Below are 18,301 nucleotides of genomic sequence, written 5' to 3' on the forward strand. Positions count from 1 at the left end.
TTTCCCAGCTGGAGGTAGGGCTGTGTTGAGGAGCCCAAGGGATGATGCAGGTGGGGAAGCAGGGGCTTGGACTACTGCCAATCCATTTTCGTCTTTTAAAGAATAGTGTCTTTGGTAAGATTTCATTGGATAAAAAGGGATCTAATGCTTAAAAAAAAAGGGGGGGGGGAAAGAAAGAAGGAAAAAGAAATAATGTGAAACCACCAATACAACAAATGTAAAGGACTTAGCAAAGAGCTTTTGTTATTATTATTATCCATCATTCTGCTTTCCCTGACTGTCCTTTTGTCTTTTCAAATCACCTTGTTACTTGTTAAAATCACTTTCAAGCCAAGGGACACTTTTTTTTTCAATTAAAAATGTTTGTCCAGCTTTATTGAGATATCATTGACATATAACATTGTGTAAGTTTAAGGTGTACAACATGTTGATTCGGTCCATGGACAATTCTTAAAGCAAGAACAGGCCCGTGAGAATCAGGGGATGAGGGCGGGCCGGGGAGAGTGTCCTCCCCAAGGTTTGCGTTGCACAAGCTGACGTCTTGAATAAGTGTCAGCCAATTTCCATCCTCCTCCTCTTTCCCACCCCCTCAGGCTCCCCACCCCTTCTTCTGGAAAACCGTGTCTCCTGCCGCTTACCCCAAGCCTCTGCTTCATTGGGTCTGGTTTCCCAATAAATCAAAAGACTCTAGTCCCTGTCGCTGTGTTTGTCATGAGTTCAAGTTCTTCCTCTCCCGGAGGGGAATAACTTTCATGGGTGTCCCAATGCCACGACCAAGTGCAGATGCTCTGGATCCCCGCCCCCGCCTCAGCCACGACCGCCCAGCCTGGGGACCTCCTCCCCGGGTGGGAAGTAAAGGGTCAACAGGTCCTCCCAGCACCCCACCCCGCACCGCACCCCACCCTCCTGCACTTGCCCGCCAATCGCCTCCCGTAGAGATGCTGGGATCCCGAGAGTGGCTGCTCTGCCGCCCGGGAAAGGGCTCTCCTCCCAGCGCTGAGCACTTGGTCCTGGCAGACGCCCCAAGATTGTTGTGAGGAGTCTAGCCAGTTGGTGAGTGCTGTAATCTGAACCAGCTGTGTCCAGACTGAGGCCCCATTTGCATTGTTTAACATACTTAGAAAATGAAGTGTTCATTTTTAACATTCCTCCTCCAATTGGTTTAATGCTGAATTACTGAAGAGGGCTAAGCAAAACCAGGTGCTTTCTCTGTCAGCTCTCCAGTGGCTCGGAGGACCCAGGCTCTCCCCTTGTCCTCTCCTCGCCTCGCTCGTCCCCCCCTGGAATAAAAGTATCGGCGAGCCCCACAGGCCCAGAGGAGGCCGAAGTTCAGGAACTGCTCCGAGGGTCCCGCGCTGAGAGCTCTCCCTCTTTTCCCCCTTGCTTCTCCTGCCCACGCATCTTGGACATGCCAGGATTAAAAAGGTACGTTCTCTGCTCCGGATTTTTTCCTCCAGGGTCTGGAAACCTTACTGAAAACCCGATGGGTGGAAAATGGCTATGGCCGTGATTCAGGCTGTGTCAGGATGTTGGAAAAGACATTAGCTAGTGATGCAATGATATTGTTAATTGTAAAAAGCTGCGCCTCTGTAATTTCCATCTTGAAGCCTTCTTTTGGGAGTGGGTATTTTATAAGACAGTTTCAGAAGCCAGCATCCGACAGAGGTCGGCAAAAATCTCAGAGCCTGATTCTTTCTTTCTTTTCCGAAAGGGCAGCAAATTTGTGTGCCGTTTAAATTATTTTTTTAAGTTTTTTTTTTTTTTAATTTGAGAGATCAATTACTAGTTCACTAGCAATTATTTTGCTGCATCGGCTGTTGGACAAGCGAACGGGCTAGCTGCACATCCCGGGGCTGGATTTGCTCTATGTCTGTGTGGGATTCTGAAAGGGCATGCGACCCAGAAGTCTCGAGCCAATGAAAAGTGGGGACTGCAGACAGAAATGCATGTAAGCAAACATTTTGATATTCCTTAAGGAAATTGAAGTTCCAGTCAAGTGATCGTTAAAGCTTGAAGAATTTTATCTAGATTACATCTGCAGTTTTTATCCAGCGCACTCTTGAAAACGTAGCTGCTTTAGACAAAGTGTGTGCGTGCGTGCGTGCGTGCGTGTGCATTCATGCGTGTGTGTGTGTGTGTGTGTGTGTGTGTGCTGAAAACGAAGCTGTAATCCTGTCATCCTGGATCGGGGACCAGCACTTCTCTGACAGACAGCCCTGTGAGATTCAGTTGGTCCCCCACCTCCATCCCCACGCCCACCCCTGCCCAGCTTTCCTCCCACTTGAGGATGGAGCCCAAAATAGGTGGACCCACCTGCTTTTGAAAGTTCCGGGGACCAGTTATGAGCATCAAAGGATCCCCAAAATTCTTATAGTTAATTTATTTTGGAGTTTTCTAGAGTTTTTCATGACAAAGTGCAGCTATGGGTGACGCTGTGAGAGCAGCAATGCCTGAATGTTATGTCATTTTCGGGAAGCCGTCTCAGTTAAGCCTGGAGTTTACTTGGCCCCCAGGCCCCAGCTGTGGCCCTTGCAGGAGGCCGGGCTTGAGATGGGGTTTCTCAGAGGAGACCTGTCCCAGGACTGCCCTCTAGCCAAAGGGAGTAGGGGAGGCGGGGTAGGGGGAGAAATGGGTTAGCATGCCTTTTCCACTAGGTCTTGAAGTCCACTGCGTTCAGTCAGCCTGTCCTGTCTCCAACAAAAACGAGACAGGGTTTTATAACCAACCAGAAGGAAACTTCATGTGAAGAAACAGGAAAACGTTGAAATTCATAATATACAGCCTGGAAAATAAATTTGTTATTGTTCTTTCATTCCTTCCAGATATAAATCTGGCTGTTGCGAATATCAAAAAGCCCTGGGATTTGGCTCTGCACTTTATAAGGTCAGAGCTGTCTCCAGTGTTCTAGAATCTGGCTCACGCAGGCACTCAAATGAAAGGAAAACTTGTGGGCTTCCAGGGTCTTTATTCTTTGGATTAAGGACTAGATGAAGGAAGTGGGCTTGCCTCTCCCAACACCACATTAGGGTCCTGTTTCCTCTGGATGTCGCCTTGATTCTGGGGCCCTCCAAGTACCCCGGGGTTGCTGATTCATATGAGCCTTCTGTCATGGATTGAGTGAGTTTTGCAGTCTATTGAACGCTCTTTTTCTGAAGGGAGGGATTGTAAAGTGAAGGTGTACATTGACAGTAACAGGTCACTAAATCCAACCAGGTCCCAGGTCCACTGAATTACTGAAGAAGGCTTTGAGATCACCTCCTCCAGGAAGCCTTCCCTGACCTTCCATTCCCTACCCCCTGCCTGGCTGCCCTGGCACTCAGTGGGCATTTCTATCAGTGCCCTAACCAAAGGGTGTAGACATTATTGGTTCATGTGGCTCCCCCACCAGCTCTCCAGGGCAGCATCTGGGTCATAGTTTTGTAGTTTTTCTGCCTACCTAGGGTCCATGCTCGCAGCTAGTAATTACTCAGATAAACCCCTGTTGAACTCAATAATAACAGCACAAAATAAAGCTCTGTATTTGCATAGATTTTTTTTAACCACCTTAACAATTTTCAAGGGTCCAGTTCAGTAGTGTTAAGTACATTCACAGTGTTGCGCAATCAATCTCCAGAACGCTTTTCATCTTGAAAAATTGAAATTCTATACCCATAAACACCTCCCTAATCCCTCCTCCCCCTGCCCCTGACAGCCACCATTCTGCTTTCTGTCTGTAATTTTGATTGCTGTCAGTCCTTCATATAAGTGGAATCAAACAGTATCTGTCTTTTTGTGGCTGGCTTATTTCACTTAGCATAATGTCCTCAAGGTTCATCCATGTTGTAGCACTTGTCAGAGTTTCTTTCCTTTTTAAGGCTGAGTAGTATTCCATTGCATGTATATAACACATTGTTTATTCATTTGTTGATGGACACTTGGGTTGCTTCCACCCTTTGGCTATTGTGAATAATGCTGCTATGAACATGGGTGTACAAATATCTCTTTGAGACCCTGTTTTCAATTCTTTTGTATATATACCCAGAAGTGGGATTGCTGGATCATATAGTAGTTCCATTTTTAATTTTTTGAGGAACCTCCAGACTGTTTTCCATAGTGGCTGCACCAACGTACATTCCCACCAACAGTGCACAAGGGTTCCCAGTTTCTCCACACCCTCACCAGCTTTTGGCTTTTTTGGTTGTAGCCATCCTGTTGGATGTGAGGTGGTATTGATTTTGTATCTTTAAAGCTAATTGGCGACCACGATTTTGTTGGATAGCAGCTTGTGAATGATGAAGAGTAGAAATCGCAGGTTCAGGGGTTGGTGGCTTATGCAGAAACACAGTTTCTTGACACCTCCTCCTAAGTGTAAGCTGTGCTCCTTCTTGGGGCTGCCCAGGTCCCCGCGGCCTCTCCTCCATCAGGGTCTGTGTGAGGCGCGCCCTGGGGGCACGTGCGTTCTTTCCCCGTGACACCTCTGTTCCGTGGAACTCACGTGCTTCACGTTTGTACTTTCCTTTCCTCTCATCATCCGAGGGCACGACGGCTCCTTCACACTGTAGTCATTGCGGAATGAAGACGTTCAAAACTCAGGCAGGTCCGCTTGTGTCAGGAGTAAAGGCCAAGCAGCTGGTGAATACATTGTTAATACCATGGCGGTGGGCGTTAGATTTGTTCTTTGAAGCAGCAAGACCCTTTATCTAAAAAAATGCCACCTAACACATTATCCCAACATATGAAACCAGTGGAGGGGGCACGGTTCTGTTTGGGGTGGTTGGGGCATCTGGAGTTTCTCCGGCCTCTCTGGAACATCGCCCCCCATCCCCCTGCCCAAAGACAAGCACAAGGTGAAGTCATCATTGTAAACACACAGGCAGCTAGAGAGGCACATGTTACCCCAGACCTGGGTCCAGGGAGTATCCTGAGCATTTATATTGACTTCTTGCTCCTCCACAGGATACTCACTGTGACCATTCTGGCTCTCTGTCTTCCAAGTCCTGGGAATGCACAGGTAAGACTTTTATTTTGTTACTTATCAGGAAGTGTGTTAAAAACCAGGGCGAGGGTGTCCAGCCACGCATTGTGTTGTTTACCTAAACCGAGCTCTTCATTGTACAGAGATTAAAGCTGGGGCTCAGGGAAGTTGAGACTTGCCCCAGGTGACGTAGTATATAAGCGGCAGGGCTGGACCTCGGTGTCCTGGTTCCCAATCCAAGACTCTTATAATCAGATCATGCTGCCTCATTGCTGTCCCTTTGGTGGGGCTGGGGGGTCTTGACTTAGTGTAAGTGTTAAAAAGTCAAGCGTGTTCTAGTGTTTCTGGGCAATGGTGCCCCTTCGGTGCCTGCATGTGGCCCACGTGGGTATGTGTGGCCGACATGCAGTTGTGGGGCATCTCAGCGCCCAACCCGTGAGGACCCACCTCTGGCCCGGGCCCCTGGGAGGAGTGTGTAGGGGGAGCTTGTGTTCCTGGGAGGCTGTGCAGAGAAGACTGCACCGTCCCTGACTTTACAAAGTGACGGTTGTGTCAGCCCTTGAGAAATGTGGACAGATCCCTCCTGAGGAGCCCAGGGCAGCCCCTCTGCATCTCTAGCTCAGAAATGAGAGAAGCCCCACCTCTGAGCAGGGCTGAGGGACCATGTAGTCAAATGGAAATGCACATTCATTTGCATGAACATATAGAAGACATTACAAAGTCACCAACACAGCCTCTCTAACAGTGGGTTACAGCTCAACAGTTCAGAGCCCTGAAATGGAACCAACAAAAATCTCACTAAGTAGACTGATGGTCTCCCAAACTTTCAGGGTATAGGAGGGAAATCTTAGAATTTCAATTCATATTTATTTTGATCACACCCTTTAAATGTTTTTTCCCTTCATATTAAGAATTTTGAAATATATTTCACTGGAGGTGGAAAGAATCTCGGGAAGAGTACCAAAGACTTTTAGACCTTGGAAGGACCTTGGCATCCTCTGATCTACCTCTGTGGTGACAGTTAACATCTAGATCCAGAGAGGGCGCGGGTTATAGTATAGTGTTTATTGCACTATAGGCACTTTACGTGCGCTAACAATTTACTCCTTACAACCACTCTGAAGTAAGTAGTAGCCTCTCCATTTTACAGATGAGGAAACTGAGGCATAGAAAAGTTATGCAGTGAGTAGGGGCTAGAGTGAGAATCTGAAGCCAGGCAGTGGACTTGAACCCACACCTGCACTTAGTTGGTGAGCCAGGGCTGCAACTCGAGTCTCTTGGTTTCCTGGACTTTATGGCAACACCTCCTGGCTCATTCGCTCCATTTCTTTTGCCCCAAGGCCCTAAGGTGCCTGAACCCACTCCCAGGAATGCAGGCTAAATCTATCATCTCCACAAACCAGCGCATAGCTCAAGGAAGTTGAATCCCATAAACCGTAGGGAAGGCCAGGGAAGGGACCCCCACAGGCAAAACCACACCTCCTTGACTTATTCCTATAACATGTCAACTCTAGGGGTGATTGTTGATCCCATGAGATTTTTCTAAATACATGAAGTTGTAAGTCAAGTTGTATGTGAAGCCTGCAGCCCTCAGGGACTTTTGAGACCTGGCGGTCTCTGGAAGCATCTCATCTTTGTGTAATTGTCTTCCTGAGGTTAAAATGGAAGAATTTCCCCAATTCTATTTTTCTTAGAAAACTGACTACATCACTGTGCAGATTTATTTTATACACAGACCTCGTAATCAGGTCGAGGATTTCATAGGGGGCGAAGAATTCATGCCGGGTACTGAAAAGCGGTTAAATAGCACCCAAAGAAAGAGAGTGGTTGCCCTTAAAAGCAGTCTTATCCTCTCTCAGAAAGGGCTGAGCACAGGGCAAGCCTCACTGGGCAGATCAGATGCGATTAATATTGCTCTTCATGACCAGAGCAGGAAGAAGTCCCCATAACCATCTGCTAAAAATGGGCGTTTTGAAGCAATGATGCAGGGGCTTAAAAAGTAATGCTAAAGTGTAAAATGATTGTAAGAAAATACCCAAAAAAGGGACAAATAGGGGTTATAACACAGATGTTGGTATTATAAATGCCTTGTTTCTTTAACCATTTTCCTTACCTCCTGTGATGCAGTTAGAATACTTTTATAGTGAAAGAAAAAAAAAAAGGTAAGTAAGCAAAATGACCTCTCCTGTTTCTCTCTCTCCCTTCCTGCAGCAACAGTGCACTAACGGCTTTGACCTGGACCGCTCGTCAGGACAGTGTTTAGGTAGGAGGCCACTGAAGATCCTTCTCTGGGTGGGATGCAGGGACAGCCCGATCACAGGACCATTTCTGTCTCAGCCGTCATTCAGTATTGTCAAATCTGTGTCAGCCTTGCCCGTGGAAGAAAACAGTGCCACGGTATGGTTGAAATCAACGACACCCTTCCATTGATCACCTTCTTTGTGCCTGGCACTGGGTAAGCCCTGCGACAGGGCAAAGATGAGGAAGAATTGATCCCCAGCCTCAAGGAGCTCTCCATCTGTATCAGTTTCCTAGGGCTGCCTTTACAAATTGCCACAAGCCTTAGTGGCTTAAACAACACAAATATATGATCTCACAGGTGCGCAGGTCAAAAGCCCGATGGGAGTTCTACCAGGCTAACATTGAGGTGATGGCAGGGCGGTGTTCTTTTCTGGAGGCTTGAGGGAAGAATCCATTTTCTTGCTCATGCATATTGTTGGCAGAATTCAGTTTCTGTTTTTTAAAAATTGAGATGTAATTGACATACAACATTGTGTAAGTTTAAGGTGTGCAATGTGTTGACTTGATACACTTATGTATTACAATGTGATGACCACTGTAGCTTAGCTCACACCTCCCTCACATCACATAATTACCATTTCTTTTTTGTGTTGAGAACATTCAGGATTTACTCTCTTAGCATTTTTCAAGTATGCAATACAGTGTTGTTCATTATAATCACAATACTGTGCATTATTTCCTTAGAAGTTATCTTCTAACTGGAAGTTTGTACCCTATACATCTCCCCATTTCCCCCACCCCCCAGCCCCTGATAACCACCATTCTATTCTCTATTTCTGTAAGTTTGGCTTTTTGGATTCCACACATAAGTGATATCATGTAGCATTTGTCTTTCTCTGTCTGCCTTATTTCACGTAGCATAATGCCCTCAAGGTCCTTCCATGTTGCTGCAAATGGCAGGTTTTCCTTCTTTCTCATGGCTGAGTAATATTCATATGATTATTATTAATATTATATTATTCATAGGATGATAATATTAATAATATCACATCTATCTATCTATCTATCTATCTATCTATCCATCCCAAATCTTTATCCACTGATGCACATTTAGGTTGTTTCCATATTTTGGCTATTGTGAATAGTGCTTCAATCAACATGGCAGTACAGATATCCCTTCAAGATTCTGTTTTCATTTCCTTTGGATATATACCCAGAAGTGGAATTGCTGGATCATATGGTATTTCTAGGTTTAATTTTTGGAGGGACCTCCACACTGTCTTCCATAGTGGCTGCATGGATTTACATTCCCACAGAACTCAGTTTCTTGTGGTTGTAGGACTGAGGCCCCTGGTTCCTTGCTGGCTGTTGGCTGAAGGCCTTTCACAGTTTCTAGAGGCCACCCTCTTCCTTGGCTCATGGCCCCCTCCTCCGTCTTCAAAGCCAGCAAGTTAAGTCCCTCACATGTTTCTGTTGTCTCATCTCTCTGACCAGTCCTTCTGCCTCTTCTTCTACTTTTAAGGATTTGTGTGATTTCACTGGGCCCACTCAGATAATCCCAGATAATTCCCCCATCTCAAGCTCTTCTTTTTTTTTTTTAAGATTATTATTATTATTTTTAAGAGAACCCTTTTTAAAAAAATTTTGTTTATTTTTGGCTGTGTTGGGTCTTCGTTGCAGCCCGCCGGCTTTCTCTAGTTGTGGCTACTCTTTGTTGCAGTGCGCGGGCTTCTCAGTGCGGTGGCTTCTCGTTGCAGAGCACGGACTCTAGGCGCACAGGCTTCAGTAGATGTGGCATGCAGGCTCATAGTTGTGGCTCACGGGCTCTAGAGCACAGGCTCTGTAGTTGTGGTGCACGGGCTTAGTCGCTCCGTGGCAGGTGGGATCTTCCCGGACCAGGGCTCGAACCCGTGTCCCCTGCATTGGCAGGCGGATTCTTAACCACTGTGCCACCAGGGAAGTCCCCATCTCAAGGTCTTCTGATTAGCAACTTTAATTCCATTCCATCCATACCTAATTCCCCTTTGCCATGTAACCTAATGTAGCTACAGTTTCCAAGGAAGAGGACAGACATTTTGGGGCTGTTCTCCTAGCTCTCCATCTAGTGGGAGAGGTAGGTCTAGATGGAGTAAACTGTACAGGGTAGAATAAAGTTACTGTCAAGATGAGGTAAAAGCAATCAGCCCTGCAGAAGTAGGGGAGAGAGTGATGCCTTATGTCTGAGGTCAATAAAGAAAGCCTTCACGGAGGTCACATTTGAATTGGGTATTGAAGGACGAATAGGATCCTGAGAAATAGCGTCCCAGGTAGTAGGAACAGCATAAGCAAAGACCAGGGCATTGAAAAGACATACAGAGTATAGACTAGTTTGTTGTGGATGGAGCATAGGGTATAGAAAAGGAATAAGGCTGTCCCCTCGGGGATATATTTACCTTTTTAATGATATTTGATTTAGGCCAAATCATTTGTAGTCTCTGAGCTTAGTTAGGGTTGAAAAGAATGATGGATGGTGGGGAAAAAAGCCTCACCTTGGAAGCTCTAGGCTCACACTTTGACTTAAGGTGAAGGGGGTTGAGATTGTGCCAAGGGATGCAGAGAGGGGCGACAGCCGTCTTTTGTGGCCCACCAGTTTTAATGACGCTTTCAGGCTTACAGCTGGAAAATGGGACTCCACGCTTCCCTTTCCCGAGGCGGGAGTTGGCACGAGTCTCAGATGAGGTGGCTGGGGTGAGCGGTCAGGGTTCCGGCCTCTCTCTCCCAGCCTCCAGCCCCACATGGAGCAGACCCCAAGGCTGGTGGGAGGCCCCGGTGCGGGGGGTCAGGGCAGCTGCTCATGCTGGCCCCTCAGTTCAGGCCTCCCCTGTCCCTGGCCCCGCAAGGCTGATTTTCTAGAGAACCTACCCCCCTGCCACTCCCACACCCCGCTCTAGACACAACAAGCAGAGCACCAGCCTGGCTGGAAACGGGCCCTGTTTGTTGGCACGGTGTGAGCCGACTCTCAAGTAAGCCTCTGCTTTCCTAATAAGAAACTAGCTCTCGGCCAAGCCTTGTCTTTCTGGATGCAGCGGACTCTTTCTCCCTGCCCAGCCGTTATTTGGAGTAGAAGTGGGTACAATTATTAGGTCCATCCCAGCATTTCCCGAGTGTCATATGGACACAAAAGAGTACCTGAGATGTTTTTAGGTGATTCATCCACAGGTAAACAATCTTTATTTTGATAGTTATATATTTATTTTTACTTACCTTCTATTTTTGATCATTGATAGGGTTTTTTTCATTTGCTGTCGTGATGTAAGATGAAAAAAATATGTTTACTTGGGTTTCTTTTTCTTTCTTTTTTTTTTATGTGGCCCATTTTTAAAGTCTTTATTGAATTTGTTACAATATTGCTTCTGTTTTATGTTTTGGGTTTTGAGCCCCGAGGCCTGTGGGATCTTAGCTCCCTGACCAGGGATGCAAACCCACACCCCCTGCATTGGAAGGCGATGTCTTAACCACTGGACCGTCAGGGAAGTCCCAACTTGGGTTTTCAATGTGGGTTCATTTAAGAGAAAAGTATTAAGCATGTGACAGTACAGGTTTTGGTAGCTATGGCCCAAATGTCACGATGATGGTATTTGATGGCTGATGTTTGGGTGACACTTGTCAATTTGATTCAGTTCAGCCAATATTTGGGGAGTAGCTGCCAGGCACAGCCCTACATGTTTGGGAGCAGATTCTGGTAAAGAGTGTTTTGGGGTCCTTCATGGCGTTCTTGGTACAGAGATCTGCTGAAATTTGCACAATGTGGCCAAGGGGCCATTAACGCCTGTCCTTTCTGTGGCCCTTGCAGATATTGATGAGTGCCGGACCATCCCCGAGGCCTGCCGAGGAGACATGATGTGTGTTAACCAAAACGGCGGGTATTTATGCATCCCCCGAACAAACCCAGTGTATCGAGGGCCCTACTCCAACCCCTACTCCAACCCCTACTCAGGTCCGTACCCAGCAGCTGCACCCCCGCTGTCAGCTCCAAACTACCCCACGATTTCGAGACCTCTCATGTGTCGCCTTGGATACCAGATGGATGAAGGCAACCAGTGTGTAGGTGAGTAGCCCAGCGTCCTAGGCTTCCTCTCCATCGGTGAAGGCATCGTCCTAGTGTAGCAGGTCAACCCCCAATGGGAAGTCAGTTCCCATGCAATGAACCAGTGAAACAACCTATGTTCTATACGGTTCTTTCACTCTTAGCAGCCTGTGTCTCTGGGTACCCTCCCACCTAGGGAGGAGTTTAGTTTGCTGTCTCATTGATAGTCCTCCAGAAAGCCAATTTGTTTTTTCTTTATTTTCATCTATCTATCTGTCTATCGTCTATGTATCTATCTATCGATCTATCTACCTATCATCTATCATCTATCTGTCATCTATCTGTCAATCATTCATCTATGTATCTGTCTATCTGCCTTTAGATCATATCTATCATCTATCTGTTTGAAGACCAAGGTCATGTTTTCTCTCTTCGATAACAAATATATCTGGTCAGATGTAGTAAGTGAATCCCAGAGAGAAGATCTAGAAAGGACCAGCTTTCTAGGGTCTTCAGCGTCACTCACCCTTGAATGGAACGTTTGCTCCTGAAACAAAAGAAGCCTTGAGGGCCACGGCCAACTGTTCTGGAAAGAAAGTGGGTTCCTTGGGTGGGGACCAGGGTTCTTTTGACCAAAAGGAACCTCGCTGATGGGAGCTTGTAGCAAGAGTGGACCTTGGGGGGGAAGGAGGCACCATATGCCATGATGTCCCCAGGCTGTTGGCAAGTGGTGTGACAGGTGCCCTGGTATGCACTGGTGCTCTGTTGGCCAGTGTGGCCTTGGTGGAGGTTTACCTGGGATCCTCCCTTGTTGCTTCAGCTTTGGTTGGACCAAAACTTTGCAACTGTCTCCAGCTTTGGGAGATGGTCTAGAGTGATGATGGCTCCAAAGTTTTTTGATCATGCACCCCATCTGCAAAATCTTTCTGAGCCTGGACCCTTACTGTATGCATGTTTATAAATTACATGCATATCCTGTTATTCTAATATGGTTGGAGGAGTGTAAAGTATATGTAAGAGATAGGAAAATTTAAAGGATGTGATCAAAATAAATATGAATTGAAATTCTAATATTTCCTTCCTATACCCTGAAAGTTTGGTAGACCATCAGTCTACTTAGTGAGATTTTTTTTGGTCCCATTTCAGGGTTCTGAAGTGTTGAGCTGTAACCCACTGTTAGAGAGGCTGTGTTGGTGATTTTGTAATGTCTTCTATATGTTCATGCAAATGAGTGCATTTCCATTTGACTACATGGAAATAATGTGCAAACAAGTGTCATTCAGAGCTAAAAGGGAAATTGGATACACCTTAACTAAACTTCTCTATTCTTACTGGTCTCAAGGGGTGTGTGTGTGTGTGTGTGTATGTGTGTGTGGGGGGGTGGGCAGGGAGCTGGCCTATGGTCACTTTGAACATATATGAGTGTTCACGGGAAAGAGTAGACTGAATCAAGCCGTGGACTGAAGTGCTGGTGGGGAAGATAGTAACGTACTTCCTTACAACCAGTAGAACAATAGACCGCTGTAACTGGCAGGGACTTTAACAGCCTTTAACTGCAGCCTCTTCCTTTTATAAAAAAGGGAATGTGAGCTCCACCAAGTTAGGTAATTACGGGAGTCCAGCTCTCCTGACAACCAGCCTACATTTTCCTAACTCGCCCATGTGACCTCTCTCGTTTGGTAGAAAAGAAATGATCCCGAAGCAAATGCAGAGAAAGAGAGGTTGGAGGTGGGGTGATGCTCTTCCAAGATGTCCTGTGGGGCTGGATAAGCTGAGTGACCATGTGCATGTCTTGAAGTGAGGAAGGGGGTGGAGTGACCCGCCGAGTCACTCCAGGCTTTTGGGAGGGGCTTCGGGTGGCTGTAGGGCTCCCTGATGTCTTGGGCAGTCCTGCAGGCCCCTTTTGGGGAACAGCCTGGCGTGGCCACGGGGCTCTCTGAAACACCCCCTCCCTCCCACAGCCCTCTTTCCAGGATCCCAGTGCCCTCGAGAATAAGATGCGGCTGGGAACCCTGTTCATCTCCTGGTCCCTGTGACATCATGCACTTTTACAGGCCCCCAACCTGTCACATGGGAGATGTGGAGTCTTCATAATGGCCCTTTTGTAAGGAGAATACGATCCAGGAACCCTAGGAGTTCTGGCACCTGGCCCGTCCACTTCCAAAAAGTTCAGCCTTATGCATTCATAAGTCCCGGGTTCCTTCCAACCTCCCTTCACCCCACCCTGCCTTTTCTGGTTTACACAGGTCCTTCTGGGCATTATGAGAGGGGAAGTCATGGGGAGGGGGCCCCAGAAGGGCGGGAACAGGGATGAGAGAGGTGGGCCTGGGAACAGGCCACAAGGAAGCAGGGCTCAGAGATGGGGGAGGAGGGGGGAGGAACCAAAGGAACCGAGAGGGGGACATTGTTGAGAAAGGAGAAGGAGGTGATTGGGGTTGTCACTGCCAGAGGAGGAGTGTCCCTGTTTCCCAGAATGTAGGTCTGATCCTGGGGAGGAAGCTGGAGTGAGCAGCTCCAGTGTGATGGGGAGAATTGGGAAACGCTTCTAAAACTTGGGTGCTCTGCGAGAGGAGGACCACATCTCCAGGGGGCCTTCTCCTCCTCCTCCTCCTCAATGTAGAAAATAATCAACAACAGTAATGATACCAGCAGTAGGAATAAAACCAAACATGTAGTGCTGCATGCCAGGATCTTTACCTGAATGAACATGTTGAATCCTCACCACAACCCCTGCGGTAGGACTATTGTCGTTCCTGTTGGCCCTGAAGCACAGAGAGGTTAAGAATCTGTCCAAAGTCACACAGCAAATGAGGGCCGAGCCAGGATTTGAACCCATTCAGGCTCTGGATGAGGAAACTGAGGCTCAGCGAGGTAAAAGTTTGTTCAAGCCTCTCAAGAGTCAGTCCTGGAGCCATGATGAAAAACTAGGGCCTTCTCTTGCCTTCTTTTTTTTTTGTAAATAAATTTTTGTTCTGAAAACTTTGAACCTAGACAAAAGCAGAGAGATCATAATGAACACTTGTCTACTTTTCACCCAGTTTGGTAATTGTCAACACAGACCCACTCTCATTTCTTCTTTACTCTGACCCAGTGGATCAATTTAAAACAAATCTCAGGCATCAGATCATTTTACCCTTAAATACTTCAGAATGTATCTCTAAGAGATAAAGCTTCTTCAAAAAATCATAGTCACAATACCGTTATCAAACCTACAAAAATCAACAATAATTCCTTTTTATCGTTAAATATCTGGGTGGGATTCAACTTTCCTTGGTCATTTCATAAATGTCCCCTTTCTATTGTTTTCTTTTAAAATCAGATCCAAACAAGGTCTACAGATTGCATTTGGTTGACAAATCTCTTAACTATCTCTTAATCTTCTTTGTCTCTCTTACCACGTGTTTGTTGAAGAGGCTGAGTCGTTTGTCCTGTAGAATTTCCTACATTTGGGATATTGCTGCTTGTGTTCTTGGGGTGGTATTTAACGTATTCCTTCAACCCCTCTATTTTTCCGTAAACTGGTAATAGTTAAATCTAGAGACTTGATCCAATTGAAGTTTAAAGTTTTGGGCCAACTGTTTCCTACATAGTGCCCTTGCTCTTTTGTCCTTTCCATGCCCTGGTTTCTTCCCATAAACTGTAAGTAAGTCTGCCTTAAAAAAAGCAAGTGGACACTTTTCACTGAGGCTTACTCTTTCTGGGTTTTGGACCCACTTTCAAGGCAGCAATTTCCTGCCTTGTCCCCTGCCTCTGCAGGCTGGGCAGGGCCAGGCTCAGAGCCCGGGTCCCCTGAAGCCCTGAGCTTCCTTCTTGACCTCTCTGTTTGGTGTTCCACTTGGGAGGTGACTAGACCCTGCTCTTTCTGGAACAAAGTTTGGCCTCAGATTTGAGTCCACAAGCCCCAAGATGTAAATCTGGATCACTCAGGACCTTTGCAGGCAGAGTGATGCAGGCAGTAATCCAAGAATTACAGTTCAGGAACCAAGAAAATCTTTGTCATCAAGAAAACTGGCATCTTGGCTTGGGGGTGCTCAGCACCAGGGCAACTTCCATGAGGGTGGTGGACTCATGGCTGGTTAGAATGTGTCCCCCAGATGCTGGCCCCTTGGGAGATCTGGTGGTCAGCATCTCAGAGGATGGAGAGCCAGATAGACATGGTTACTGGCAACCAGGAAAGGGCTGATGCAGGAAAGGCAGAATGCTGTGGAGTTAACAGTGTTGGTGCTGAAGACTCGGGGAAGGGCGAGCTGAGCAATTGGGGCACCTGGGATTTGAACCCCTGTTAAGGAACCTTTCTATCATCATACTGCCTCTGAGAATAGGACCTTTGGCTAGGGTCCCTGAATGTTGATGCCACTTGTTTACGCATATTTGTCCCGTTTGGGGCTCAACTCGTCACCACTCTGGGTGGACATTCTTCGTTCTGGCGTTGCTAATCAGCTTGGATCAGTGTCAAATCTAGGGACTCCACCAATAACTAATGCTCGTGAAATGTTTCACAACTGAGAAAGCAGCCTTTTACTAGAGCCGCGCTACCCCAGGGACTGAAGGAATTCCTCTGGTCATTTGTGAAGTTACAAGCAATATCTTTATATTCCCTCCTGGCCTGGGGTTTTCTCATTGATCAAAGGGCCTGGGCGGGCAGAGAGGAACACAAATGGATCCTTTTGGAAGATGAATGGCATTGGCCTGAGGCTTTCTCTTGAGTTATTTTTCCTGAAAGCCAGCCAACGTGTATTCAGTCACTGTTTATAGAGCACCTCTTTGGTGCCAGGCTCTGGCTTAGGCACTGAGGGGGCAGGGAGTCTGGGCACAGCCGTGGGGCTGTCTTCAGAGCTTTCCGTCAAGGAAGGGAGATTAGTCACGGAACAGGCAGCTGAACTACTAGGCGGCCTCTGATTGGTTCCTGAGAAGTTCGAAGAGAAGGCAGAGATGGGAAGGCTGTGTGTGCTGGAGTGGAGAGGGCTGGAACTGGGAAGCCAGCCAGGCCTTGATTCTCACCTTGGTTTGGCCACTTCCTGGCTGTGAGACTGGAGCCTCAGTTTCCTCATCTGTAAAATGGGTACAACAATGCCTACCTCACAGATAACACGTGAAAATATCTTGCCCAGTGTCTGCACGGAATATCACGTGGTAAATGTTGAGAAAGATTCTAGGGTCTTGAGATAACCTGTAGAGAGTCATCTAGTCTGAAAATGTATTGGGGGCCTAGTTCTTGAAAACTTTTGAAATGACCTAAAACCGAGCGTGGTGCTCACCCACCTTGCAGACCTTGCTGGGCTTTGCCCAGTTCAGTGCTTAATGAGACTTCAGTCAGATGCTTCGAGATGCCGGCAAAGGCTAGGTTTATTTAATTGTGGAACAAAACAATTAACTACCCCGCAGGTAAGACAAGGGCAAGAGTGTTTGGATGGGGCAACCGCCTGCAGGCTTTTCTTCTTACTTTTTTAATACAGGTTTGAAACCAAGTCCTCCGGATGAGACTGGAAAGAGAGTACAGGAAGCAGAAACCACTCGGTTCTTTAGCTGCTAAAGGCATCGGGACCAGGCAGGCCTGGTGAGGAGGGGGACCCAGGATTGAGGTGGGACACAGTCAGGTTTGCTCAGATGTCCTTGTGAACTGGGCCTCAGCAAGCCTGTTCACATGCGGCACCCCCACTCAGGTTGTCCCATCTTGCTTCAGGTCTCTCCCAATCATTGGCTGGGACTGTGAGCAAGCAGCTCAGCCTCTCTGAACCTCAGTTTTTCCATCTGTAAATAGGGATGACAGCATTAACTATTAGTGTAGGATATTTGTGAGAATTCAATGAGATAGTCCATGTGCCTGGTCTAGTATGGAGTCTGGCTCTCAGTAGGGGTTAATAACAGTTAGCTGTTATAATGTTATTTTTACTGTGTCAGATCTCATCATTCCGTGATGAACTCTCCTACTCCAAACGCCTAGTCCTGTCATTCTGTTATTGTTTATTCTTTCCTCTGGGAATTAGACTTAAGAATGCAAGGCTTTTAGAGGGTTGAGGGTTGAATTCTTGCCGCTTTCAGTGGCAGGGGTTGGGGTTACTTGTGCTTCCAAGGAGAATGCAGCAGAGAAGGGGCTCCAGGAGGTTGTTCAGAGCAGCTCTTCTTAGACGTGAATGTGCCCCTGAGTCACCTGGGGAAATGCAGAATCTGACTCTGCAGGTCTGGTCTGGGGCCTGAGGTTCTGCATTTTGCAGAAGCTCCTGGATGATGTGACGCTGCTGGTCCAGGAAGGCTCTTGTCCATCTGTCTACTCTTAGAGAGGCCTGCATGTAAAGAAAGGGAGAAACTTTATTTTTTAAATGAAATTCCCATATTATATGAATCTGTTAGAAGAATGTATTACTTTTGTTTAAAAACAAAACCAAAAAAAATCCAAAAGAAATGTTTTTACAGCCTAAATTGAAGCAGCATGCTGTAGTGGTAAAGACAGGACATCAGTAAGGGCTGCACTCTGATCCCAGATTAGCTGTGTGCCGTTAAGAAAGTCACTTGGCTTCTCTGGCCTAAGGTTTATTATCTGTAAAAAGAAGGGATTAGGGGTCTTAATATGGGGTCTGTGGATGGAATTTAGGGGATCCATTTTCGTCTTTTTTCTCTACTAACTTCTAATGAAATTTAGTATTATTTTTCTTTATAGAGGCAGTTAAGCCACAGGACTCTTAGCAATACCTGTGGCAGTATTAACAAGAAAAACACGGATATTTATACATCACATTACAGCTCTACCAGTTATTCTGACATATTTTGAAGTTTTTGATGTATTTTGAAATATTATTTTGAGGTATTCTCACTTACCATTACTTCAAAATTGTAGGAGATTTTAGACCTGCTGTCCAATCTTGTCATTTCTAATTTTTGTCACTGATAAAGAAGCGTGTATATTACTATACATATTACACATTTGTTTAAAAAATATTTTGATAACTGTCTTTCAGTGTAATTGGGTTCTTTCATAATCCTGTGAATTTAATGTATGCAATTAAAAGCATTATTCTGAGAAAGGGTCCATGGCTTCATCG

The 18,301-nt window shown here is 46.4% G+C and overlaps 1 protein-coding gene across 3 annotated transcripts in view; it reads left to right on the plus strand.

Moving 5' to 3' along the window:
- Window positions 1-913: 913 nt before the first annotated feature.
- The window catches only part of FBLN5 (fibulin 5), a 66,734-nt gene continuing 49,346 nt past the window's right edge, over window positions 914-18,301 (plus strand). Inside the window, exons 1-5 of one of the 3 annotated variants that reach the window (XM_007180862.3) lie at window positions 914-1,053; window positions 1,217-1,425; window positions 4,936-4,990; window positions 7,166-7,217; window positions 11,028-11,282. In XM_007180862.3, coding sequence (XP_007180924.1) covers window positions 1,409-1,425; window positions 4,936-4,990; window positions 7,166-7,217; window positions 11,028-11,282 — 379 coding nt within the window. In that variant the 5' untranslated portion in view covers window positions 914-1,053; window positions 1,217-1,408. Of the gene's footprint in view, window positions 1,426-1,860; window positions 1,949-4,935; window positions 4,991-7,165; window positions 7,218-11,027; window positions 11,283-18,301 lie in introns of those variants that run through there. The other 2 variants (XM_057544434.1, XM_007180860.3) reach the window with 2 other exon arrangements.

This window comes from Balaenoptera acutorostrata, chromosome 3, assembly GCF_949987535.1.
Source record: "Balaenoptera acutorostrata chromosome 3, mBalAcu1.1, whole genome shotgun sequence".
Taxonomy (NCBI): Eukaryota; Metazoa; Chordata; class Mammalia; order Artiodactyla; family Balaenopteridae; genus Balaenoptera; species Balaenoptera acutorostrata.